The sequence below is a fragment of the Dama dama genome, chromosome 22, assembly GCF_033118175.1.
Source record: "Dama dama isolate Ldn47 chromosome 22, ASM3311817v1, whole genome shotgun sequence".
NCBI lineage: Eukaryota > Metazoa > Chordata > Mammalia > Artiodactyla > Cervidae > Dama > Dama dama.
The window spans coordinates 1,943,941-1,970,000 of NC_083702.1; the positions used below are offsets into that span (position 1 = coordinate 1,943,941).

Below are 26,060 nucleotides of genomic sequence, written 5' to 3' on the forward strand. Positions count from 1 at the left end.
CCTCCGTCCATGGGATTCTCCAGGCAAGAATATTGGAGCCAGTTGTCATTTCCTTCTCCAGGGGATCTGCCCGACCCAGGGACTGAACCCACGTCTCCTGTATTGACAGGCAGATTCTTTACCACTGAGTCACCTGAGACGCCCGCTGCAGTCTCTTTATCAAGTCTTTCCCTCATACTTTTGCTCTCAGGGTAAACCCAGCTTCATGGAGCAAGACAAGAAGTGTTTCCGCTTATATTTTTGTTGGGAGAGTTTGAGAGAAATTGACACGAATTCTGGTCTGAAGTTCAGGTAGAATTCAGCAGTGGCACCATCTGATCCTGGGCATTTCTTGCTGAGATGCTATTGGGTGATTACCTCACTGTCTTGTCTACACAGACTTTCCATTTCCTCTTGAGTCAGTTTTTGTCTTTTCAGGAAGGTGTCCATTTCATCCGAGCTTCCATTTCACCCGAGTCACCTGATGTGTCGGCAGTTCAGCTGTTTCCCAATTCGCAACTTAAGCCTTTTTCTCTCTCTGATCAGACTAGTTAAAAATAAAATTTTGATATTTTTGTTTACCTTTCAAATAATTAACTTTGGTTTAGTTGATGTCCACTGGGTTTCTTCCTATTCTATTTCATTTATTTCCATTCTAATTTTTATTATTTTCTTCCTTCTACTTGATTTGGGTTTAGACTGTTCTTTCTTTTTAGAGTCTTAAGGTGAACATCTTTCTTTGGTATCTTTCTTTTTAGTATCATTTATGTACAGGTAAATTTAAATAACCTACTTTGTGATAATGGCTGTGTGGGGCAGTCAGCTCACAACACTTCTGAGCATTCAGCAGACGGCCCTCACGGTCACTGCCAGCCTGCGGGCACAGCATGGGGCGGGGCTCACGGGTGCCAGAGGGCAGGCGGCCCTGGTGAGGAAGCGCTGGGCGGGGCCGGAGCCCAGCGGGACTGGGCCTTTGCTCACCTCTGCTGTCCACCTGCCCACAGCTCGGAGAGCTTAGCCAGCCCGCTGGAGGCCACACAGCGGCATAAAACGCACGTGCAGGCTTTAAATGCACACCAGAACTCACTTATCTAAGTGCTAAAAGACACAACAGCTGTCCCCCGAGACGGGGGCCTGCTGTCCACTCTGCACGTCCCCTTCAGAGAGAGCGGGTCAGGGGTCTGCGCCGGGATGGCCGTGGAGGCGGGGTGGCCACTCATGCACGCCTCCTGTCACAGGACCTCTGGGAGTCTAGCACAGTCAGGGCCATGGAGCGTGGCCGCCTCCCTGGGTCACAGGGCCCAGCTCCTCCAGGAGGCCTTCCTGGATTTTCCCTGCCACCTCTGCCCGGTTCAGCCTCCATCAGGCTTGTGCTGCCCTGTGATGCCCCCTCCTCTCACCTCAAGCCTCTGCCTCTGGGCCCCACCCGAGCGCTCCTGCATGGACACCAGGGAGAAGCGAGGTGATCGAGGGTTGGGGCTGAAACGCCAAGGCTCCAGCCTGATGGAGAACCCGGGGTCACTCTGGCCTCCCAGGTACGGGCCTCCCGCTGGGCCTCTGCCTCCTCCCTGAGGCGGCCCTGGCCCCACTCCCAGGCTTTTCCTGGGGATTCCCAGCCACTCCTGGCTTCTCTGTCTTTCTTGGCTCCCCACTTCTTCACCCGCATCTAAGTGGCCTCACGTTTGCTTCCCTTTTGCTTCTGAGCATCTCAGCCCCGTCCCGGCTTCCTGCCCCTTCAGGGGCCGTGATCAGGGGGCGCTGACCACACTGCTCTTCACACAGGGGGCCGGTGTGACAGGGAGGGGCCACCCAGGCTCCGCTGGACCTGTTCTAGCACAGAGCACACTTGGACTTGAACACTCTCTGCAAGTTTGTTTCCTAGTTACGTGATTTTTACCACATCCTGCAAGACAGATGCTGGGCCCTGCCTTCAGTTTAAGGAACCGTGGTCTACACTCGCCTCCCCTGTCAGACCTTCTCCAACCTGAGTTCCAACCCAGCCGGGCTGCAGCCCAGCCCTCGTCCTCACCCCTGACCCTTGCCTCTCAGCATGTTGGTGGTGCCAGTCCTGCACCGTGGTACAAGTCTGCCAGGCACCCCCTTCCCAGCTCGCCCTCCTCATCTACTCTGTTCACGTGTGGTGGGGGGATTCACACATCTTACAGTTCCCGTCTCAAAAGCACACACCCTCAGCAGTCTCGGCGTGTGCGGAGCTGTGTGTCCACCACACCAGTTTTAGGCCTGGTGGTGCAGACAGTAAAGAATCTGTCTGCAATCCAGGTCCGATCCCTGGGTCCAAGGTCCCCTGTAGAAGGGAATGGCAACGCACTGCAGTATTCTTGCCTGGAGAATCCCACGGGATGGAGGACGTCATGGACTCCACAGGGCAGCAAAGAGTCGGACATGACTGAGTGACTAACACTTTCACCCCCCGCAAGCCCCCAAAAGAAACCCCGTTCCCTCACCTGTCACTCCCCAGCCCCCCGCAGCCACTGGCCGGCCCCTTGTGCCTCCGAATCGGCCTGTTCTGGAAACTCCACGTGCGTGGAATCACACACCCTGTGCCCTTGGGGTCTGGCTTCCTCACTGAGCGCCACGCTTCCCAGGTGTGTCCACGCCGAGGGTGTGACACTTCTCATTCTTTCCCACGGCTCAATAGAACCATTTATGGACACCCTGTGTTCAGCTGACCCGTTTTCCCAGGCGGGCTGTTTCCGCCTTCCGTCCGTTGTGGCGAAGGCTGCTGTGAATGCGTGTGGACAAGTTTTTGCGCCGCCAGCTACAAACAGGCATTTGTCATCTACCTCCACAAGGATTAAACTGTGAGCACCTGCAGCTGCTGACCTTCCGCACTCCCCAAAAGGAGCTCAGGGCGGAGATCAGGAATGGGGTGCTCTGCCTCCTGGAAAAAACTGGCAGAACAGGTCTCGGATGGTTAGGGTGTTTTCAGGAGGTTTTATGAGCCCAATTCTTGCATCGCCTTGTATCTAGAAAAGCACTGTAATCCTTCCTGGTGACGCCTGCTCTTCGTGACCAGCAGAAACCTTCTGCAAAAAATATGTGCTTGATCGCATGTACTCCCCCTTTCACCAAAATCACACAAATACTGACCTTCCCCTCTGCCTCTCTGGAACGAATGGCCTCTAGGAGCTAACTGAGGGCCTGTCTCCCAGGCTGCAGTCCTCATTTGCCCCAAATAAAACTCAACTCACAACCATCACGGCTGTACCTTCTGCAGTCGACACAGGGGAGGTGTGTTTTCATTCCTCCTGGAGAAAGAACTGGGATTCCCCTGAGAGTGGGGCTGTCAGCTCACAGGACAGCTCTTGTTTAATCAGGACCATTCTTCCGAAGCAGCTGCTTCCCGTCACCTCACGGCACTGGTGTATGAGGCTCTGATTACCCACATCCTTGGCAACACTTGCGATCATCTGAGGCCCGACTGCAGCCACGCTGTGGGGTGTGCGGGGCATCTCATTGTGGGTTTGACGTGCGGGTTCCTGCTGACTCACGGTGGCTGGCGTCTTTTCAGGGACTTATTAGCTATTCATGTCCATCTTCTTTGAAGAACTGTCTACTCAGGTCCTCTGACAATTTTCAAAAAAATTGTGTTAAGTGTTTGCTCATTTTTGAGTGGTAGGAGTTCTTTATATGCTCTGGATAAATGTCCCTTATCCGATCCACAATTTGCAAATGTTTTTTTACCATTCCGTGGACTGTCTTTTTGCTTTCTCCATGGTGTCCCCTGACGCCCCAAAGCTTTTCGCTGGGATGAAGTCTCATCTAATCGATCTTCCCCTGCTGCTTGTGCTCCTGGCGTCCTACGTAAGGATCTTTTGCGAAACCCAAGGTCACAGAGTTCGCTGTTTCCTGCTACAAGTTCTGACGTCTTAGCCCGTGAGCACCGAGGACTCTAATCCACCTTGAGGTCGTCTGCATACGTGGCGTGGGGCAGGCAGCTGACTTCATTCTTCTGCATGTGCAAATCCGGGTGTCCCAGTGCCGCCTGCTGAAAAGACGTCTCATTCCCCGTTGAGCGGTCTTGGCGCCCTTGTTGAAAAGCAGCTAGAGTGCCGTGAGGGTTCATTTCTGGACCCTTGACTCCTTGCATGTACCCATGAGGAGCCTCCTAGGGCTCCATCCGGAAGCTTCTCCTGGGTCTTCACCTGATCCCGAACCACAGCAGCCGTCTGGGCCCAGACCCCTCCAAGCCCGCCTCCGCACGCCACGCTGACTGTGCAGGGCCCCCAAGGCCACGTCTGGACCCTCGAGCCTTTAAACTGCCGGGAAGGGTGCCAGCGGGCACGGGTGGTGGCCGAGGCTGGAACAGCCACCGAGCGCAGGCCTCGGAGCCCCAGCGGCCCTCCCATCCGCGGGGCTGTGACGCTCTACCCAGACCCGCGGAGGCACACGCAGGCACGGCAGGTGAGCGTGCACAAGGCCGGGGCCCCCCAGGAAGGAAAGGCCCACGACGTGGCCTGGAGGCATCCGGCCCCTGCTCGGGAACACAGGGCGTGGTGCCTGGCGGACAGGCGGGCTCCTGGCAGGTGTGGCGGGCAGCAGCCCGGCCAAGGGCCCCTGCAGGGCCTTTGGAGAGCCTGGCTGGGGACCCTCTCCAGGCCGCGCCAGCCCCGGCTACAACCTCCTGCTGAGGGCCGCGGTGGCCCTCGTAACAGGCCTGCCCCCCGCCGCCCACAAGGCTCCGGTGTCTCCGCCGGGCCCGCCTGAGGCTCTGCCCTCGCCTCCCTGCACGGCCGAGGCAGCGCGGCTCTGGAAGCACCTCCGCTGCCCCCCTGCCCGCGCCCGGCCCGGGCACCACGCGGCTTCCCCTGCTTTGATTCATTTCAAAAGAGTTTCAGGAGAATTCAGCCGGTGCGGGGAGGACCTCTCTTTATAAGGAAAGAGGCCAGTTCAGGGAGGTGGGCTGCTCGTGGATGGACAGCCTGCTGTGTGCTGGGTGGGGTGCGGCTTGGGGACGCGGCCTTGGTCCTCCCAGGGGTGCTGCGGGGGCATCGGGGAACCTGCCGGGGGGCGGGGCCCCCGGAGCCTCCGGGAGCAGCAGGGCTGCGGGAGGAGGCGCCCACCAGAGGGTGGGGGGTGCAGCTCTGTATCTGCAGGGACGGTGGGTTTGTCTGCTTGAGAACCTCCCTCCCTGACGGTTCCATGAGTGGGAGCGACCCCAGGCGGGGGCACTGGGTCACCTGGATTCAGGATTCGGGGTGGGGTGGTTTCAGTTTGTTGGGAAACAGTTCAGGCTGTGAGACACGGCCGGGCGCCCGTCTGACCACCAGCCTCTCCTTTCACACAGAGATGCTCTCCCGGTGAGCTCCTGTCCATCCTTCAGTACCCTGCTCACATGTTCCCGTGGAGATGCAGCTCTGCCAAGGTCGCACGCAGGAAGAGATGGCTGCACTCTGGGGTCCCACAGCCTGAACCCAGCGCCCCAGCACCACACGTACTAGGTCCTGGGTACCCCAAGAGTCAATCTCCCTTCCAGCCCCCTCCCTCCAGGAGCAAACGCCTTCTCTGAGTGAGTGGTGAATGAATGGATGATCTAACAAATCAGTGAACAGAGGCAGCTGGGCTCTGGTATTTCAAGGCCCCATGTTTACTGAACCCGGGGTGGGGGGAGGGTCAACACAAGCCCTTCCTCCCAGTTTAAGCCCTGCTCACATGGACCTCCAGTTCCACCCCCCACCACACACACATGCAAAGCGAGTTTCCTCTTCACTGACACAATCCACAGGTGAGGAAACTTATTATGCACACAGAGCAAGCAAACAGAAAAGCAAAAATTAAATTAGATGGCAGCCTGGAAATGCCCACTGTGCAAAAAAATGCCAGCTAACTGGTTTGCGTGGCCTCCGCTGCAAACGGCCGGGTTTAATTTGGGTCTCTGGGACCCAGCTCCTGAGGCGCGGGGAGCTCGCAGGAGAGGGGTGCGGACGCGGTTTCGGATGAGCAGACCCGGATTCAATTAGTAATCAGTTCCGACCCGACTCCCTGGTAGGCGCGCAGAGCTAACGAGCAGAGTGGAGGGGAGCGGGGCCGTGAGCTCCCGCCAGGCCTGCGCCTCCCCGTCCCTGCCTCCCTCCCGGCTGGGAAGAATCCATCAACGTCAGCCAGAAGGCACCAGAAGGCCCTCCGGCCGCCTCGAGTTACAGGAGCGGCAGACACACGGGATGCGGGGGCTTAGCCCAGCTCGCTGGGGTCACGACGATCCATCCGGGACCTGAGGGGCTGACCAGGTCCAGGCTCGGCGTAGCGGCCTTGCGGAAGCCAGGCATGTCTTCCCTCCAGAGCCCTGGTGATTGTTTCTGAGGAGGGTCCCAAAGGCGAGGATGCTAGCACCATGCACGAACATCCAGCTGCTCAATCACAGCCCGTCCACGGGATGCTGATGGGTGTAGATGGTCTTAACAAAGACAGACCAGGCTTCTTAGAGATAGAACCGGATGCAGACCCTCAAAGGGTGCCAGCAGCCCCGGCAGCATCCTTCTACTCTCTCCAGCCCCAGACACGGCAGGTCCTGACTCTCCAGGCGCCCCCGACGGACAGGGTCCTGATCCTCTAGGCGCCCCCAACATGCCCAGGGAGCCCTTCTGGACCAGCGGCCATGGCCACGGGCCTGAGGGAAGTGGGGTGGGGCCTGGGGCTGCGGGGGGTGGTCCTAGAGCCCTGCATGCCTCCAGGAAGCTTCTGGACACCCCAGGCTCTGCGGGTGAGGCCCCTGCAGCCAAAGGTGCGCAGGGCACCGGGGCCTGGACTGGTGAGTCCTCACCGAGGGCTTCCCTGTCCTGCTGGAAGCCCGGTGGGGCCAGAGCTCCGGGCCTCAGAGAGGCTGCTGCTGACCTGGCGGGTTCCTCAGTCGGCCTGTCCCTGGGGGTGGGGCTCAAGGCTCTGCTGGTCCCTTCCTTGGGGGCCTTTCTCACTATGGGGGCCGCCCTGGGACCCGCCGGATCCTCATGAGAGCGCCCCAACTGGGATGACGAGTCTCCACTCCCGACGCAGGACTGCCCCCACTGCTGGTGAATCTCTGGCCTCGGTGCCCAGAGCTGGCCCGTGTCTGCATGCCTGTCCCCTCTCCATCTCCTTTACCACCGTCCCCTGTGGCACAGTCAAAGCGGGGCAGGGGCGCGGAGTGAGCACTTGGGTGGGGCCAGGAGACTGAACCAGGGGGCCTCCCCATGTCCCGGGTCAGAGCAGGGGGCTGGGGGGAGGCACCACTCCGGGGGGGTCAGGAGACTGAACCAGGGGGCCGGGACCCCAGAGCCCACGCAGAGGCCCTAGGGGAGCGAGGGCTCAGCCGGAAGAGCCCAGGTCCAAGTCCAGCTCCGGGTCCGCTGCCCCCGCGGGATGGACCGGCTGATACCTCGGAGCCGGCCTCTCGGACTGCTGTGACCACGTCTCCCCCAGCCCCCTGCAGAACCAAGGCCACCCACCCCAAGGAAGCCGGACCAACACAGCGGGCCACAGGAGCCCCCAGCCCACCCGGAAGAGGGGGTCTGCCCCGCCAGAGGCACGGGGCAGGCGGGGCCCCTGGCCTCCCAGCTCGCCTGCTGCCCCGCCCCCCGCTGGTGTCATCAGCAGACCCCTGCTGGGCCACCGCATCGGCCTCGGAATGCCCAGGTCTCCGGCTGGGCCCCCTGGGTCAGCGCTCCGCGCCCCGCACAGCACCCATGGCATCCCCTGCATCAAGGGGTGCACCCACGTCAGGGCCTGACGGAAGGTGAGGGGCTCCTCTCTCTGTGAAGACCGAGGATGGTCCCCAAGGCAAGGACGTTAGCAGGACACGTCTCGTCCCCCCGATGGCTCAGCCTCTGGGGAACCGCCAGCCCACCTCCCGAGTGCGTCGAGGGTCCTGGGAGCCCAGGGGATCTGCCTCACGTCACGGGACCTGGGGCGCCTAACACCTGCCAGGCCCAAGGGCGACTGAAATCACACGGGCATTCGGGCCCCCTTACCCCACAGCAGCACCTCGAACGGCTCCGCCCACAGCAAACCTGACCGGCCAAGAAACGCCCTCGGGCCACGTGGGGACCACGGTGCCCCAGCCCCCACGCCCACAGGCAGCCCAGGGCGCGGCTGCCACAGTCCTGCTGGGGGCCCCGTCTAGTGAGCAGGAGGCCTGTCCGGCGAGCAGGAGGCCTGGGCGGAACGTCCTGGATGGCCGGGGCAGGCGCCGGGGGCCCTGGGCTCTTACCGTCCACGCAGGCGGGCCGGGCTCGGGTGGTGCCTGCGATCTGCCCCTTTCTGCAGGCACAGCGGGCCGTCTGCCGGGCGATCGTCCTCCGCGGCTGGCTGCTGTCGCGGTCCAGCGTCACAATCTCACAGGTGCCGGCGGCCAGCTGACCTGCAAGAGATGCACAGGTGGGCTGAGCAGACGTGCCCTGGGGACCAGCCCACGCGGTGCCCACATGGCGCCCGCCCCATGGGGAGGACCCAGTGCAGCGAGGGGATGGAATCTGCTCCCCAAGGACGTCTGAACTGCCGCCCATGATGCCGTCAGCCCTACCCTGTGAACCCCGCCGCGCAGGATACCCCGGTGACCCAACCAATCACGCGGCGGGGCACTGGAGGCCCTGCCCTCACGACAGGACACTAACTGTGGCCCATCTCGGTCACGACCAGAAACAAAGGAAGGAAGGGACTGACCTCCGGTCCTGAGTCAGGAGTGGGGCTGTGCAGAGCTCGGTGATGGGGGCCTGGGCTGACCTGGAGCGGGGGACCAGCCTGGACCCTCTCCCAGGACCTCTGGGGGCTGCGCTGGCCGCTCTGGGGAGAGCGGCCGCACGTGGTAACCTCCAAGCCAGGCCGCCCAGGGTCTCCTCTCCACCCCTGGTGGACACACACAGTTACACAGACGGTGCAAACACACACACTCCACACGCCAGGCGAGTGCACACGGGACAGCGGACACGGGTGTGGGGCTGAGGTGTGAACACGCCAGGGCCAAGAGGCACACAGATGTGCATGCACACACACACTCACGCACATGTGCACACACGCACACACACACTCACAAACATGCACTCACACGCACACACAAACATGCACACACCCATTCTCACACACACTCACACACACAAACGCACACGCACACACATTCTCACACTCACACTCACGCACACACACTCACACACATGCACACACACTCACACACACATGCACATGCATACACACACTAACAAACACACACACATGCATATTCACACACGCACACACACACTCACACTCACAAACACACACTCACACACATGCACACGCACACACACACTCATGCACATGCATACACACACTAACAAACACGCACACACATGCATGTTCACACACGCACACACTCACACACACACTCTCTCACACATGCACGCACGCATGCACACTCTCACACACACACGCACACACACTCACACACACCCTCCAGCGAGAGCAGCCGTGGCCCTGAGAAGCCGGCGCGGCCCGTGTCCCGGCAGCAGGCCCCGCCCCGTGACCCGCGAGCCCCGAGCGTCTCACCGACGGGCGGCCCAGCCGCTCACCCCGCGGAGGCCACGCCTGCTCCCTGAACCCTGCCGGTGCCCCAGGTCATCCCCGCTGTGACCCCAGGCACCGCAGAGCTCCTGGTGACCCCCCAGGGCCCCCCACGGGCCAGCTCCCGCCTCGCCACGTGGCCACGGCCTCCACCAGGGCATCCACCCACTCTCTGCCTCACTCTCATTCCATCAGTAAATAATAAGCACCTACTGTATGCCGCCTTCTGCGTGGCCCTGGGACCATCATGGGAGAAAGTGGGCGGCACGCAGCCCCAAGGGGCCCTCCCAGCTCGGGAACACGGCCTCCTATGGATCCCAGTCCACCCCACGAGCTCGGCAGGGAGACAGGTCGGGGTGCACGCCGTAGCTCACGACAAGGGAACCACGGGGAGGTGATGCCGGGAGAGGGGCCCCACCTGTGGGGGTGGGGTGGCGGAGTCCACCCTGCAGGTGACCAGCAGGTGGCCCCCTGGGGGCGGGCAGCAGTGTCCCCAGCCCTGGGGGTCCTTCTGAGGCACTGCGTCACTTCCGGGCCCCTCCTCCCGGCAGCCCCCATCCTGCCCTTTTGTCCCTGCGGTCACCTCCAGGTCCGCAGCCCGGCCTGGGGCCGGGTCCAGGGCAGCACCACATGAGCTGGCAGGACAGAGCCACCAGCTCTGCCAGCCAAGAGCTGCCGGGGCCGCCCTGACCGGGGGGAGCCACACCTGGGTGTGACCTCACCCAGGAGGCCCAGGGGTGTCTGCATCACCCGGCCCAGGGCTTGGAAAGGGCCGTGTGCAGTGACCCCAAGCCAGCCTCCCAGGGCCCGTGGCGGGCACTCACGGGGCCACACAGGTCCAGGAGGAGGGACACGGGGCCCTGGGCACCTCCCCCCTGACTGTCGGGACGCCCCCTTCCTGAGAAGGACCTGTCCTCAGGCCAACACCGCACAGCCTCCTGAGGCTGAGGCTGCGGTAGCAGGTTTAACGTGCTCGAGCTAATTACCTGCAAAATCACAGAGAACAACAGGACTGGGGCGAAAACAGACAGACGTGTTCGTCAGTCAGCAGACGCACAGAGGCAGCAGGGAAGCGTCCCCGGAGGATGAGGAGGGCGCGTCTGGTGACAGGCGGGGCACAGCCTGCAGGGCGCGGTCACGGAGGACGCAGGTTCGCGGGCCAGCCCCACACTGCCCTGTGTGGTCGGCCGTGGTGCGGGCTCTGTCCAGCTGTTATTTAAGCTCAATGGGGCCGCTCCGGTATCCCTGGTCCTCTCTGTGGCCCACCCAGGCCCCAAGCACCGCTGGCCAATGTCAGCGGTGGGCAGAGGCCCGCGTCTCCTGGGGTCCTGAGCCCTGGTCGCTAACTAACGAAGCAACAAACTGACCAGCCACGCACTCACCACCAGAGCTGTGACCTGACCAGGGTCTGGCCTCGGCAGCCCAGCACAGGAAGCCCCTGCCCTGGGCCCCTCATGCCTCTGGGTCCTGGACCCTCAGTGCCAGAGGGTGGCCGGGCAAGACCACCGCTGGCGGCTGGAGAGGGTTTCCATGTCTGTGTGCCCAGCCCCAGGTGGCCGTCAGCCTGACCATCAACCCCCCCACACCCCCCACCCCGACCTGGAGCTATGACCTTGGACCACAGCCCATGGAGCTGGGGGAGGGGATGTCAAGGCCGCCAACAGCCCCACCCTGATTCCTCCGCACACGCAGCCACGTGGAGATGAGGCAGAGAGCGGGGCCACAGGCAGCGGTCCGTGTCCAGGACCTGGAGTAAAGAGCAGTGACAGGCTGGGGGCGACCCCCCAGAGTTTTCGCCAGCACACTGGGGCTGTGCGTATGTAGCTGCGGCATCAACAGGATGGCCCTGGCGGGGGACCGTGCTGCTCCCCGGGGCCTGGGGGCCATCCTTGCCTTGCAACCCCGGAGGACCCACGTCTGCCCCCAACGTCACAAGGCCTCCCGGCATCCTGCTCTACTCATGAGGTCACTGGGCACTGGATGAGGGTTCACTTAACAATGTCAGGACTTCCCTGGTGGTTCAGAGGGTAAAGCGTCTGCTTGCAATGCGGGAGACCCAGGTTCAATCCCTGGGTCAGGAAGATCCCCTGGAGAAGGAAATGGCACCCCACTCCAGTACTCTTGCCTGGGAAATCCCATGGACGGAGGAGCCTGGTGGGTTGCAGTCCATGGGGCCGCAAAGAGTCGGACACGACTGAGCGACTTCACTTCACTAACAACCTCATCTTAGCTTGACCACAGCTGCAGAGACCCTATTCCCAAAGGCAGCCACCTCCCCAGGGACCAAGGCCCCCTGGATGTATCTTCAGGGATGCCATTAACCTCCAAAAGCAGGGAGCCCACCTCTGAGTGTAGAAAGCCCAAGGGGAACAGGCTGACGGGGATCCGTGAGCACACGCTCCTCCGTGCGCCTCTGGAAGACCACGGGGCCGGTTCATTGATTTATCCCCGGCACCGGGCACACACCCTCCACCGTCTGTATTGGCTCTCCCTCTGCTGCCCCGGGGTCTCCCACCCTCATTTTCACCCCTCGATTTCACATTTGGGGTTGGCTGTCTGTGGACTCGGATTCCGGGCTTTCCCGTGGGCCTCAGCCTGCACTGAGACCATCCTCCCTGCTGGGCTGGGTCTCAGATCTCGTCCCTGACCGAGCCCTGGAGAACCTCACGTAGAAACGCTTGAGCCCTGCTGCCTCACCCCTGGTGACGCTGGCAGGCAGCATGCACTGAGGCTCCCCTGGGCGCGGCCAGGACTGCTGGAAGCAAGCGGTCCACGTGAAGGGCGCGGGGGCAGGGACACGGTGGGCCAGGACCAGCACACGAGCCCAGCACAGAGGCTCCGAGAGACCCGAGGCGCTCGGGGTCTTGCAAGAGGCAGCTCCAAGACCCCCCGGCCACTGTTCCTGCAGCTGCTCCCCCCCAGCCCAGCGTGAACCCGAGGCCCTCTGGGGCTCAGGGGTGAGAGGGCCTGTGTGTACACATGCATGTGCCTGGGGGTGCAAGGGGTGGCAGGCTGCTTCTGTGAAGATGGAAAAAAACAAGACGTTTGCGAGGAGCCAGGCAGCAGCACAGTCCTTTAACAAAGACCAGACGCCAGAGAGAAACATAAGGAAAGTGTGCTCATCCCCCAGGGACGGGGCTGCCCTCCTGAAGCGCCCCCCTGGGCCCCTGGATGGAGACTGCAGTCAGGGTGCGCGTGGGGAGGTTGTGCAAGCCCGCAGTTCTGCAGCCTGGCTTTGTCCCCTGACACTCGTGGGGACCTCATTCCAGGAAAAGAGCTGGCCACTGGACACTACCCTGGACTGTCGTCTCTGCCTGCAGCTGGGGACCCCCTGGGACAGTCCACTTGGGATGGGGGAGCGGGAGGCACCCCAGGAGAGGCAAGGTCACTTCTCAGCCCCATCACGGCCACCGACACGGGAGGCAGGCTTGCCCAGCCAGGGATGCAGATGCTCCGTGACCTGCAGGGCTGGGGTCTGTGCGGGGTCCCAGTCTTCACCGCAGAGACAGAGAGAGAGGATGAACCACAGCCGCCGGGCGGTGGAGGCTGAGCCCGAGGAGGGAGCCCTGCTCGGGAGGGGCCCACCCCGTGGTGCTCACGTCCCTGTGGCTAAGTGATCCAGGCAGCTGAACGTGACCCCAGGACCAGGGGCTGGGAACGCCCACCACCCACAGGGCCCCAGGGGCTAGGAGCCCATCAGCGCCCCTGCCGGCCAGGCTGGTCCCTCGCAGTGCTGGGCTGGACGGGTGAGAGCTGTGCCCAGCCCTCGATGACCCCACTGGGCGGTGAGCGCCGTCCGCATCCCTGTCTCTCCAGGTCTGGACAAAGAGCTCACAGACGTCACGCTCAGCCCCGGGACCCTGGCTGGGTGCCTGAGGCTCGGAAGGGACCCTGGGGAACATTTCTGTGGACCAGGCCCCCACCCTCGGGGGCCTCCTGGTTCCCGGGATCCTGCTGGCTGTGGACAGTCAGTTGTTGCCTTCTGGGTATTGAGGGGCGTAGCCTCCGCTGCGATGTTCTGGCCGAGTGAGTCAACTTGGCCAGGTTTCATTTAGTCCCTGCGCCAGAGCAGACAAGATGGCTGGACACCAGGCCCTCGATGTCCCCAGGATGGTTCCCAAACCAGGGCGGCCACTGCCCAGACCCCAAGCCCAGCCACTGGACGGTCCAAAGGCCCGTGATGCCAAACTGCAACGCAGGAGTCACTTCTCAGGGACGGGAGCGCTGTGTAACCTGGTGGAGGTTTGGGGGGGCGGGTGGTCCACAAGGAGAGGGCAGCCGAGGCCGGCCTGCGGGGCGAGGGCTCCGCGGTGGCTTGGCTGGGCCGGGTCCTCCCAGCAGCGCCCGCCCGCCCCCGGGTCCGCCCAGCAGCGCCCACCCACCCGCCCCCATGGCCCACGTCAGCTGCTTTGTCCAGGCTACACCAAAATCCACCTGCGAGGACGGATGACAGCACAGAGGTTCAGGCCGCCCTGACGGGCACTCAGAGAGGACGGCATTCAGCGATCAGGGACATCAGCCCGTACCTGCACGAGACCGAAATGAGTGCGGGTGAGGCAGCCGGCGGGGCCGGAGCTGACCCCTGGCTGGCTCACCACTCGCCACGTGCGTGGCGAGGAAGACCAGGACCCGGGGCAGGTCCCCGACAGGAGGGAAGGACCCGGGTGACGAGGCAGCTCTGCCCTCGGAGAGGGTCCAGGTGTGCCGGGGTGCTGGCTGTGGGGCTGGCCTGACCGTCCCGGGAACTCCAGACCCTGACCCCGCCGGTGCAGGGGCCCAGAGGAGAGGGGGCCATGACAGGGGTCAGCGGTCAGACCCCAGCCTGCAGAGGAGAGGCTGCCAGCCACTCGCAACGGCCCAGAAGCACGGAGGACCAGGTGGCAGCCGGGCGGGTGGACACGCTGCCACTCAGCACCAACTTGACCTTTCCCCTCTGACCCTCTGTCCCACTGCCGGCCTCGGAGGCAGAGAGTCCGACGGTCCTGGCCACACCGGGTGGTCAGCACCCCCGCCCCGTCCTGCCCCAGTGACCCTGCCTGGCGCTGCTCCACCGGGGACCCGTCAGGAAGGGCGGGGGTAATCGGGGGACAGGCCACGCTGATGGACAGACAAGCCTCAGGGCTCAGAGCATGACAGCCGCCTTCTCCCAGCTTAAAGACGAACCTTTGAACGAGCTCACCCCGCTCTGCGGATCAGCCCCTGGCCGCTCCCGTCAGCACAGCCGGGAAGCATCATCAAGGCTTTCCCAGCAAAGCCTCCGATCGTATGCAAGCCCCCAGCAGCCCGCTGACGACCCATCCCAGCCGGCTCCCCTGGTCTCCGCCCCTCCTGTCCACAACCACGTCCCGCCCCAAGCCTAGAACCCGGATGGGCTGGGACGAGGGCTTGTGGTGGCCCCTCCCATGGCCGGCGCACCTTCTGGAACCTTCTGTGCGAGGAGCCCCGCACGTGCCTCCCAGCCTGTCCCGCAGACTCCAGACACGGGAAGGACCCCAGGGGAGAAGGGGGAGGAGAGGGTCCCCTCACGGCCGCCAGCTCCGGGAGTGGCCTTTGCTTACAGACGCCCGCCCAGCAGGTCCTTCTGAGATGCTCGCCCGGGCGCCCCGAGGGCCCGGCCTTTTCATCTGCAGGAGGGCGGGTGCAGGAGGGACCTGGGATACGAAGGGAAGAAGGCGGGCTGCAAACCGGCAGGGAAGCAGGTTCTCTGGGAACGAGACCAGAGCCTGCACTCAAGATCCCCCCAGCGGTGCCACGGCGGCCCCGCAGTCAGCCAGTGTCCCGCCCCGGCTGAGCCCCGAGCCCCCAGCACGCAGGCTCACCCAGGCTCACAGAGAAGTTGCAGGGGTCTGCGTGACCCGAGCTGGCGGAAGCCACTGCGGGCCATCGGAGACCGCCCCTGCTGTCTGCACCACGGCCAGCCGGCCACCTGCAGAGGGCAGGGCGGCGCCCAGAGGCAGAATCACGTCCTTGGGATGTGAGATCGCAGAGCCGGCTGCCGACGGGGCCTCGAGACGGAAATGCAGGAGCCGATGGAGGCCCCCGAAATGCCCCTGCAGCCAACCCCAGCGGCAGCTGTGGGTTCCCGGTTCTGGGCCCTCAGTCAGGCAGGGGAGGGTCATCAGAGGCGGCCCCGGCCGGGCCTGCAGAGGGCAGACGGCTCTAACGTCGGCTGTGGGCATGTGGGTCTGTGCTCCGCCCTGGAGAACGCTGGATGGGGACCAGGCCTGCCAGGACTCACAGGCTGGGCACTGGCCCCTCCCTGCCTGCATTGCCGGCCTTCCTGGGCCCCTGGCCTGCCCTCCTTGCCATCAGAGCCCTGCTCCCCTCAGCTATGCTCCCTACAGGGGTCCACACGGGGCCTGCCCCGCTCACAACCACGGGTCCCCATGGAAAGGACACTTGCGGGTGTGCACCTGGTCACCCCACCTTCCAGTCCTCCCCGCCTAGCTGGGAGGGGACGAGGAGGCCAGGGAGAGCACTGGTGGCCACGCAGCCCACCCTCTGTGTCAGGACAGACTCCACAGGGGGGCGGGCAAGGCCTGCAGGTCAGAGCTGGACGCGCCCCCCCCAGGCGCCCTGTGACCTCTCCACCGGAGGGGCCACATGAGCCTGGACGCCAGCAGCCGGGTCGCCCCGGGGACCTCCAGGCACGTCTGGTGGCTGCTCTCCGCTGTCTCCTGGCCTGATGCTGAGCGGGGCAGACCCCACCCCTCCACCCCACACTCCCTGGTGAGCCCGCAGGGCCCATGTGGGGTCACAGCCTGGTCGGTCGGAGCAGACTCCTTGGGGAAAAGCCGTGGACCCCCAGTGGTTAGGGTGATGAGGATGTGCATAAGCCATTCGCTGCCATGGGCCTCCTTGCTAAGGTCACGCTGCCCGACGGGCTCCAGGGCCACAGATAGCAAGACCCAGAACTCAGAAAAGGGGTTACAAACGACCCCATGTAGCCGGGAGAAATACGGCCCCAGAGAGGCCCATGCCCTAAACCCTGGAGCCTCACGCAGGCGAGCATCACCTTCACTGGTGGAGATGTGAGTGAGGGTCCCGAGTGTGGTGATAGTGCTCGTACCCGTGGCATCGCAGGGTCCCTCGGGGTGCGGAGGGAGCCTGACCGCAGAGAGGGAGGTCAGGTGATGCTGGGCTTGGGCGCTGGAGGCAGGAAGCGGCCGTGAGCCACAGAACTAGGGAAACACAAGGGACAGACGCCCTCCTGGAGCCTCTGGGGGGACCCAGCCCTGCCTGCACCTTGACTTCAGCTCAGGGAGACCCATGTCCACTTGTCACCTGCAGGAGAGCAAGCGTGTGGTGTGTTCAGTCTGCAGCCCCGGCAAACAGGCCCCGGCAAACAGGCTCCGGCCAGTGGCCACACCACCATCACCAGACCCGGGACCACTGGGGCTGGGCCCGGTGGGTGAGGTTGGCCGGCCGGGGGGGAAGGGCCTCCGGATGTTGGTTCTGGGAGGCAGAGCCCGCAGCGAGTGGGCCAGTCCGTGTAGCCCACATGGCCCCCACTCCGGGTTTTGCTGGGGGTGTCAGAGGCAGAGGAGCCCCACATCTGGGTCTTGGAGAGCTCCCTGCCCAGCTTGGAGACACTTCCTCCCGGCCAGCTCCTTCCTGGAAACGCGGGGAGTGGGTGTGGCCAGCCCTGCCCCGAAGGACAGGTGGGCAACAAGGACGGAGCTGGTCAGCAGGACGTGGTCCCTGCCAGGAGCCAGGTGGCCTGGCAGAGGGGCAGCACCCCGGAAGCCTCCCTGGCAGGTCTCGTCCACAGCGCTCAGGGCTCAGGGGACCCTCAGAAGTAGCTGAGGCTCCAGGGACCCGGTGAGGGAGCAGAGCGGGGTGTCTGGGGACTGACCTTCCCGGATGTCCCCTAAGGCGACCACGAGACCCCTCTGTATTCTGAGCACAGGCCCCCGGCTGGAGACTCTGCAGGGCTCCTGTCTGCCCCACCCTCCCGCAGCTTGCCGGATCTACCTGACATCTCGGGTATAACCTTCCCCCCGGCAAGGGGGGACAGTCCAGGGTCCAGTCCACGGCTCCCTGGGCTGGTCCTCGGCCTGGCTGCCTGGTTTCAGGCGGAAAAGCAGGGAGCGAGAGCCTGCTCCCCGGCAGACTGCACTTTCTGCCGCTCCCCAGCACACTGCCTGCCTTTACGGACAGTGAAGGGGGCCGAGCACGTCCACCGTTCTCCTTGAGGCAGCGCGCACGGCCCCGAAACGTCCGTTACAAAGCGCCCAGCTGGTCCAGCTGGCTCCCCGTCAATTATCCCCGCGGATGTGTCTGTTAATGAGGCGAGCGCGGCTGGCGGGGCCCTGCGGCCCCGGGGGCCCGGCCCGAGCTGGACCGGAACGCTGTTGGCACAGCATCGTAAACGCGGGGTAATTACGCTGCAGTTTACGACTTCTCAAAGGTCGATAAAAGGCACACAGCATCACTCTGCATCGGAGCAGCCCAAGCCAGAGACGCCAGAGAACCAGGCAGACCCCTGCCTCGGGGCCCCACCCCTCCAGGTCTTGCTCCCCCGCCCCCCACGGCGCCCTGCGCCAGTCAGAGCCAAGCCTGGAGACGCCATGAACCATGGCCGCCCCTGCAGCCAGGAGCCCAGCACCGACCTGCCAGAGCGGCCCCGGAGAAGCGGCACCTGCTGTGTCAGCAGATGAGGGGAGACCTTGGCTAGGCCTCTGGGCTCCGGCCCCATCCCCACCCCGGTCCCCCGGGGCCCTCACCTCGGGCAGGGTCTGACCTCTCCTGGCCCCAGGCCCCGCACCACAGACAGGACACCCCGGGACTCCAAGGCACCTGGAGCCCAGCGGAGTCACGGGGTCACGCTGGGCGATTCCCTGGATGGGGCTGGGTGTCCAGCGGGACCATCCAGCTCATCTCTGGTGAGAAGGGGCCCTGCGAGAGTTCCCCCTGCCCCACCTGACCAAATGCTGCCGCCCCCGCCCTTGCTCCTGGGATGCAGCATCACTGTTCGCAGGGACCGCCTCCGCCGTGAGCAGGGGGGCTTCCGGCAGGTGATGAGAGGACTCGGGCCACAAAGTCCCCATAGGGGGGTCTGTCCCTCCCATCCTGACCCAGAGCTTTTCCCCGGGGTGCTGGCCTCCAAGCGCCCCAGCTCAGCCTGTGGCCCAGGCAGAGCCAAACTCCTTTTCCAAGAAGAGGAAACAGAGAAATGGGCCCAGCCGCCCCCAGAGGCTGGCCTCAGCAGCCTGTAGATGCACCCCTGCTGTGGGGTGAGGCCCCCCTTCAAAGTCTCGGCTACCTGAGGAGAGTCCACAAGGTTCTGATGCATCAGGATGCTCAGCCACCCCCAGCCGCCTCCAGAATCAGGGTCTCCAGGGCGGCCTCAGCCACATGCATGTTTCAGGTCAGAGGTTGAAGCCTCTGCAGCACCTGGCCAGCCGGCCCCACAAAGACGGGAGCGTCTGAGGACCCGGGGCTGCGCTCGCTTCTTGTGCGGCCTGGGGCGCTTAGCAGCTGTCACAGCAGGGCCTCCAGCCCGGCAGCCCAGGGACAGGCCCCCAGGGAGCCCATCCTCCCCGCCTGCGCCCTGGGGTCCAGTGGCCCTCGACCTGTGCCTGCTCCCAGGTCCCCACCCGCCACACAGTCCTCCCCACGGGTGTGCTGCTGAGCCTGCCTGCCACTCAGCAGGCCTGTCCGCTCACTGCTGTTGGCACAGAGCAGGGATGAATGGATGGGTGGGTGGATGGATGAATGGGCGGATGGATGGGTGGATGAGTGGTTAGATGATGGATTGATGGACAGATGGATGGATGGGTGGATGAATAGGTGAATGGATTGATGAGTGGATGATGGATGGATGGATGGGTGGATGGATGGATGGATGGATGGGTGGATAGATGATGGACTGATGGACAGATGGATTGATGAGTGGATGGATGAGGGGCTGATGGACAGATGGACTGATGAGTGAATGGATTGATGAGTGGATGGATGGATGGATGGGTGGATGGATGGATGGATGGACAGATGGATTGATGAGTGGATGGATGAGGGATTGATGGGACAGATGGATGGGTGGATGGATGGACAGATTGATGAATGGGTGGATGGATGGATAGATGGGTGGTTAGATGATGGATTGATGGTCAGATGGATGGATGGGTGGATGAATGGGTGAATGGATTGATGAGTGGATGGATGGATGGATGGATGGGTGGACGGATGGATGGATGGGCGGATAGATGATGGATTGATGAGTGGATGGATGAGGGGCTGATGGACAGATGGATGGGTGGATGGATGGACAGATTGATGAATGGGTGGCTGGATGGACAGATGGATGGATGGGTGGATGGCTGGTGGACAGACGGATGGGTTGATGAGTGGATAAGGGAGGAAGGGGAAGCAGCTGACTGTGAGGTTCTCTGAGGGTCCATCCTCTCTGACCCGGGCCTCAAGGCTGGAACAGTGTGGGGCTCCCAAGAACAGGTGCTGGATAAATAACCTGGCAGGACCAAGATCCAAACCCCATGGGCTGGCTGTCTGGAGTCCCCGGATCCCCTGTAAAGACACCCACACGAAGGGCTGAGAATGCCCGCCGACCATCATGGGTGGCCACAGCCTCCGTGACTCGCACTTGGGGATCGGATTCAACTGTCCTCTGCAAGAACAACAGAGCAAAGTCAGGAGCCGAGGAGGCGGCCACAGCGGGTCCTCCGTGGAGAGATGTCAGAGGCGCCACCAGCCTCTGCCCACTGACCGCGCGCAGCGCCAGGCGAGGGCAGCGCTCCCGGGCAGCAGCGGCGGGCGAGGGCCCCTGCAGCAGGCGGCACTCAGAAGAGCAGGGCGGGCGTCTGCGGCAGGGCTGGAAGGCTGGTCTGGACCCATCAGACAGATCTGTCTGGAACCTGGGTTTGGGGCTCAGCCGCGGCGTCTGCTCTTTGGGGGGCTCTGAGCCGTCAGTCATGGGACAGAATCCAGCCTCTGGAGCTGGCGCAGGCACAGAGCAAGAGGAGGAAACGTCCTGGGGCAGAGGTGCTGGGGTCAGAGGCGGGCAGGAGGGCCTGTCTCCGCCCGTCCTCCAGCCTGGCCGCCCTGAACCCAGGCTCACTTTGCTTCCTTTTCTTTCTCCGTTTCCTGTTGGATCTGACATGGGGGTTTGAATAAGAGCCTGCAGTGCTGAGCCCCACAAACACCCAGGCTGCAGCACCCAGGGCCCTGGGGCTCGGACATGAACAGCTCAGAGACATGGGAAGTGGGATCTGACTTCAAGGAAGAGGGCTCTGCCAGACAGTGTGTGGCTGGGCCGGTGCTAAGGCCGTGTCTCTGTCCTGATGCTGTCCCTCAAGTGGACGCTGGGGCTGGCCATCCCTGTGTGAGTGCCTGCCTAGGTCACCAGTGTCCCCCAACTAGGCCTGGGACTCGGGGGTCCCGCTGTGTCCTGCACCCCTGGCTGCACCTGACCATGACCGTGGGAGAGAGGGCACCTCCAACACAGAACCTAGGTTTCCCAGGGCATGTGCCAGGGCTGGCTCGAGGAGGGGCGTGGACTCCTCTGACCATGAGTGAGGACGCTGAGGCTGGAGGCAGGTCGCTGCCTCGGGAAGTCCTGACTCACGGGCTCATCCTTCATCCGTCTCTGCTTCGTTCTGCAAAGATCAGCAGAGCAGCTCAACCGGACAACTCGAAGCCCACCACCCTCGTGGGCAGGGGCGGGACGGGGGCAGGATGGACGTGAAGGAGCCTTGCAAGCAAAGGGGCTGGAGCACCCACCTCGCCAACCAGGGTCCGCCGACGGCCACAGAGACCAGGCAACCCAGCTCTGCCCGCTGCCACGCACCCGAGCGGCTGGGTTGCCAACGACAAACATTAAGCCGGCCGATCAATTACTCATCGCGGGGCAGAGCCGTCCAGGGTATCTTTACAAGCAGGTAGATCCTGAGCTTGTTCCAATAAAGTATTTATGAGGCCTCTCGCTTCAAAAGCGCATGACGGCCTTTTCAAATTCAGTTGACGCGGCAAGAGTAAACATGAAGACGTGAGTTTGGGAACGCCGACATGGAGCGCCCCGAGCGGACACGGTGCCCGCTGTGGCCTGGGCACCTGGGAAGGCCGCTCTGTGCCCACACGGAGGGGCAGCCCCAAGGCCGGCAGACAAGCCTGCTCTCCTCTGAGCCCCTTGTCAGAAACGCCGGGGCTCCCTCTGCTGCGGACGCTTTCACACAGCCTGGAGGTTAAGCGCCAGGCCAGACTCCTTGGGTTTGAAACCTGGTGCTGCCTCAGTTTCCCTAGCTGAGGAATGGACAGAAACAGCACCCCCGGGAGGAGGTGATCACTCACCAAGTGCTCCCCCCAGCGGCGATCTGCAGGGGCCTTTGTGTGCCAAGCTGCTGCCCCCAGCGGCTCTCACGGTCACTCGGCCTAAGGAGCAATGGCCAGGGCTGGGGGTGAGGGTGGGGGCGTGCGGGGGCCCAGATCAGCTGTGTATGAACCTCCGTGGCTCCTGCAACAGACGGCGCCACCGCCAGGGAGGCCTCCAGCAACAGAGAGGACAGCCCCCAGCTTCCGCAGGCCCCTGGGCGCCTCCCCACGGAGCTCGGACCCCTGCCCCCATCGTCCCAGCCACGTCCTGCTCCGTGACCTGCCTGCCTTCCTGTTAGTAGGACCCACAGTGCGGACCAGGGGTGCAGCAGTCGGCCAATGGCCCGGGGCGGGCACGGGTCAGGGCAGGCCCGAGCTGGTCCTGGCGCCGGTCCCCCCACCAGCCCCCACGGCTACAGTCGGCCACGACCTTGGACGTCAGATGGAGGATGCGCATGCCTGCCTTACAGAGAGATGCCACTCTGCCTGCCCTGGACGCCCCGACCCCAGACTCCAAGGCAGGTGAGGGTGCCGGGACCGTCCTTCCGGCAGCAAACGGCGTTTCCACACTGGGGTCATCGAAGCCTTGGCTCTGTGGTCCGAAGGGCTTTTCTGTAACGAGGAGATGGCAGATGTCCTGACTCTGCAGCCATGGGCACCCAGGGGCTGCTCAGCGCAGGCTGAGGGGCCAAGGGGGCCCCAGAAAAATCACGGACGGGCCTGGGGTGCTCAGCCCACCCGTCCCCAGAGCTTTATTTGTGGCTGCTGCAACTTGAAACTAATTAAAGTGTCAGTTGCTCAGTCGTGTCCGACTCTTTGTGAGCCCGTGGACAGTAGCTTGCCAGGCTCTTCTACCCAAGGGATTCTCCAGGCAAGAACCCTGGAGTGGGGTTGCCATTTGCTTCTCCAGGGGATCTTCCTGATCTAGCAATTCGACCTGGCTCTCTGGCATTGCAGGCAGATTGTTTACCATCTGAGCCACCCTCATTAGATGTTCTGGTTAAGTTCTTCAAATATTTCAAGGTGTGAGTAACAATTCTTATCTCAGGAGGCTTGCAGGCAGGGTCTGCCCTCGTGGCTTCGCCCGCATTTCTGGGGGGCCGGGTGGGGGCCTGCAGCGTCAGCTCCCCTTCCGCGATGCTGCTGCCCCCAATGCCCATCAAACCGATAGCCCTCAGCGGAGCAGGCTTTCTGAAGGGGCTTCTGCGCTCCTGGTGGTGGGCTTGTTTTTCTAGTGATCGCACCTGAAGTCTTCTCCGTGCGGGGGTCACACACGCGTCACCGACAAGTGCCCCTCCTTCCTGGACCCTGAGGACCCCTCTGTGGTCTTTTCTGCAGGACGGCGGGGTGGGGGTCCTTCAGGCTCCGTGGGCAGCAGATCTCCAGGGCCCACCTGTTTGGAAGTGACGCCATCCTGATGTCTACTAGACCCTCTGTCTCAGTGCCTCGCTGTGCCAGCCGACCAGGATCTCTGCCCTCCTCCTGAGTCAGCCCGGACGTCACCTCCACCAGGAAGCCCCCCACTCCAGCTCCAAACCCGGATCAGCTGCTAGCACCTGAGTTCCTGCGTCAAGGACCTGTGAAACCAGACGTGCCAAACCCCGCCTCCTGCCAGAGAGTGTCTCAGGGGAGGAAGAGCCTGCCATCGGACCTAGAGGTCACTCCCAGAGTCTGAGAAGAGGCCTCAGGCTTCTGTGGGACAGACTGTGCTCTGAAGGGACGGGGGTTGACCACTGCAGTGGTGGGCTGCTCCGGGCGGCCTCCGAAGGTCAGGAGGGCGGGGGGCACCTGGGCTGTCGGGCCGTGGCGGCGGGGCTGCCAGGGTGTGGGCACCCGGTCCTGCCCTTGCGGGGCACGGCAGCCGCCCAAGGGTGGGGTGGGGTGGGGGGCAGGCTCTTGTGCTCATGGAGAGCTGAGAGAGGACGAGGATCCATGCTCCCTGGACCCCGCAGGACCTCCACGTCCAGCGCAGAAATGCCCCGGCCTGGGCCACCCTTCCTGGAGCCTCTGGGTGGGGAGGGGTGCAGCGTCCTCCACTGCCAGGCCTCGGCCTCCACTCGGGAAGGCAGCGCCGCCCAGGGTGCACGAGCCGCCTGCAGCCCCGCACCCTCCGCTGCACCTCGCTCTGTTAAGTGCTGCCAGCTGGGGCGCTCCGCCCCACCCCCAGCCCAGGACACACAGAGCATCGTCCGGGGGTCTGGGGTACCCCAGACTTAGGCCGGTGGGCCTCACAGTGGTGCCTGCAAGGTGCGGGGACAAGGATGTCATGGGGGCACCTGCCCTAAAGGTCGACGCAGACCCCACGGGAGCCTCCGGGGTGAAAGGCAGGGAGCACCCACCTCACCCCACAGCCACCCACTGCCCTGCAGAGCTGAGAGGGGCCCCACACCCCACTAGCAGGAGGAAGGCTGGGGGCTAGGGGCAGTGCGCACACGGGCCTGCAGGCTCAGGGGTGTGACTCTCTGGGGAGGCGGCTGTCCTCTCCTTAGGCAGTTAGCTCTTATCCCGGTATAAGTCTTAGCTCTTATCCCGGTAAAACGCACGTGACAAGACTCTTTCAGAACAAAGTTTAAGCGCACAGCTCAGTGGCATTAAGCGCATTCACACTGCCGTGTGACCACCACCATCATCCTCTCTAGAACTTCCTCATCTTCCCAAAAGGAACTCTGCCTGCACTGGACACTCACCCCTCCCCCAGCCTCTCCCCTCCCCTCTCCCCACCCTCTACCTTCTGCATCTGCGGCTTCGACGGCCCAGGAAAGAATCAGCCGTCCCCACATGTCCGCGTCCGTGTGGGCGCAGGTAAGATGCAGGGTGAGGGGTGACGCCCCCCCCCTTGGGAACACGGTGGACAACCCCCAGAGCAGAGGCAGCAGCTAAGGCACTTTTTAATGCTGCATTTTTGCAATTACAAGGAAACATGATGTTTACTTAAAAAGAAGAAAGTCAGAGAAGAGAGAAAACAGATTTCACGGATAATCACGGCACCTGAGGAAGCCGCCATGGTGGGCTCTTCAGCACACGCTCACCCCGTGTTCCGGCTCTGTGTCTCACACACACATCCGTGTTTATAAACACGGGTCTCCAGGGTGACCCTGGGGGTGTTGCACCTATGGCATAAATCCGCTTTTCTTCAGCCTTGAAGGTATCACCTGTGTTCCTGCCCCCGTGGTGGGGTGGGGGCAGGGGGGTCTCTGTGTTAGAGATGCTGGGGGACCCTCCCCCTCTGCCCTCAGATGGGTCCCACTCCCACACGACCCTGCCAGGTCCCAGGGGAGCTGTCCACGAGTCCCAGGACCAGCTCCCTGAGGCAGGATTTCTGGGGCAGATACCTTGGACACAGGGCACACACATCCCAGAGGCTGAGCCCAGGGCTCTGTGGCTGAGTCTGCAGAAGGCGATCAGGGTTCTCCCCGACCTTCTTGTCCTGGGTGAAGGACGAGAGTGCTGAGGCCTCCTGAGGTCTGGCCTGTGCTGACTCACTGGCCACAGGGCTGAGCCTCCCCTAACCACCGCCCCGCTCTGTCTCCTGTATACAGACCCAGCATCCTATTTGGGAAGGGAGGCTGCCAAATACACTGCCCGGAACTGTGATCCCAGAGCCCGAGCCTTGTGGGGCTAGCGGCTCCCCGGGCCTGACCTTATGGGTACTTCCGCCCAGAGTTAGCAATGCTCACCCCAGCGGTGGGCGGGGCCCAGGACAGTCACATCTAGATACTGACCCCTCAGGGCTCCAGACACCAGCAGCCTCTCCTGCCACTCAGGCCAAATAAACAGATTATAATTATTTCCACTGTGTGCCTTGGAGTGAGAAAGGGTCTAATTTTGGAATCAGTCAGTCTCAAGTTGACATTTGAGGCCTGCCAAGCTATTCATGTTGAACCTTGGGAAATGTACTTCACCTCTAAATCCTCAAATACCTCACCTGTAAAACAGAGGTAATACCTGCCTTCAATCTACCAGGGCTCTTAGGATTAGAGGAGGTGCTGGATGAAAGGCACCTAGACATACATTGGTTCCCACCACCATCACCATCATCATGATCACCATTGTTGTTTCGTCTCACAGTCACATCTCTTTGAGACCACATGGACTGCAGCACACCAGGCTCCTCTGTCCTCCATTATCTCCCAGAGTTTGCTCAAACTCATGTCCAGTGATCATTATCATCACTACCATCATCACCATCACCACCATCATCACCATCACCATCATCACCACCATCA

The 26,060-nt window shown here is 62.9% G+C and overlaps 1 protein-coding gene across 2 annotated transcripts in view; it reads right to left on the reverse strand.

The window, feature by feature from the left end:
• Positions 1 to 26,060, reverse strand: part of TAFA5 (TAFA chemokine like family member 5) — a 175,660-nt gene that overhangs the window by 57,869 nt on the left and 91,731 nt on the right. For both annotated transcript variants that reach the window (XM_061124316.1, XM_061124317.1), the window contains exon 2: positions 8,183 to 8,332. In XM_061124316.1, coding sequence (XP_060980299.1) covers positions 8,183 to 8,332 — 150 coding nt within the window. The remainder of the gene's footprint in view (positions 1 to 8,182; positions 8,333 to 26,060) is intronic.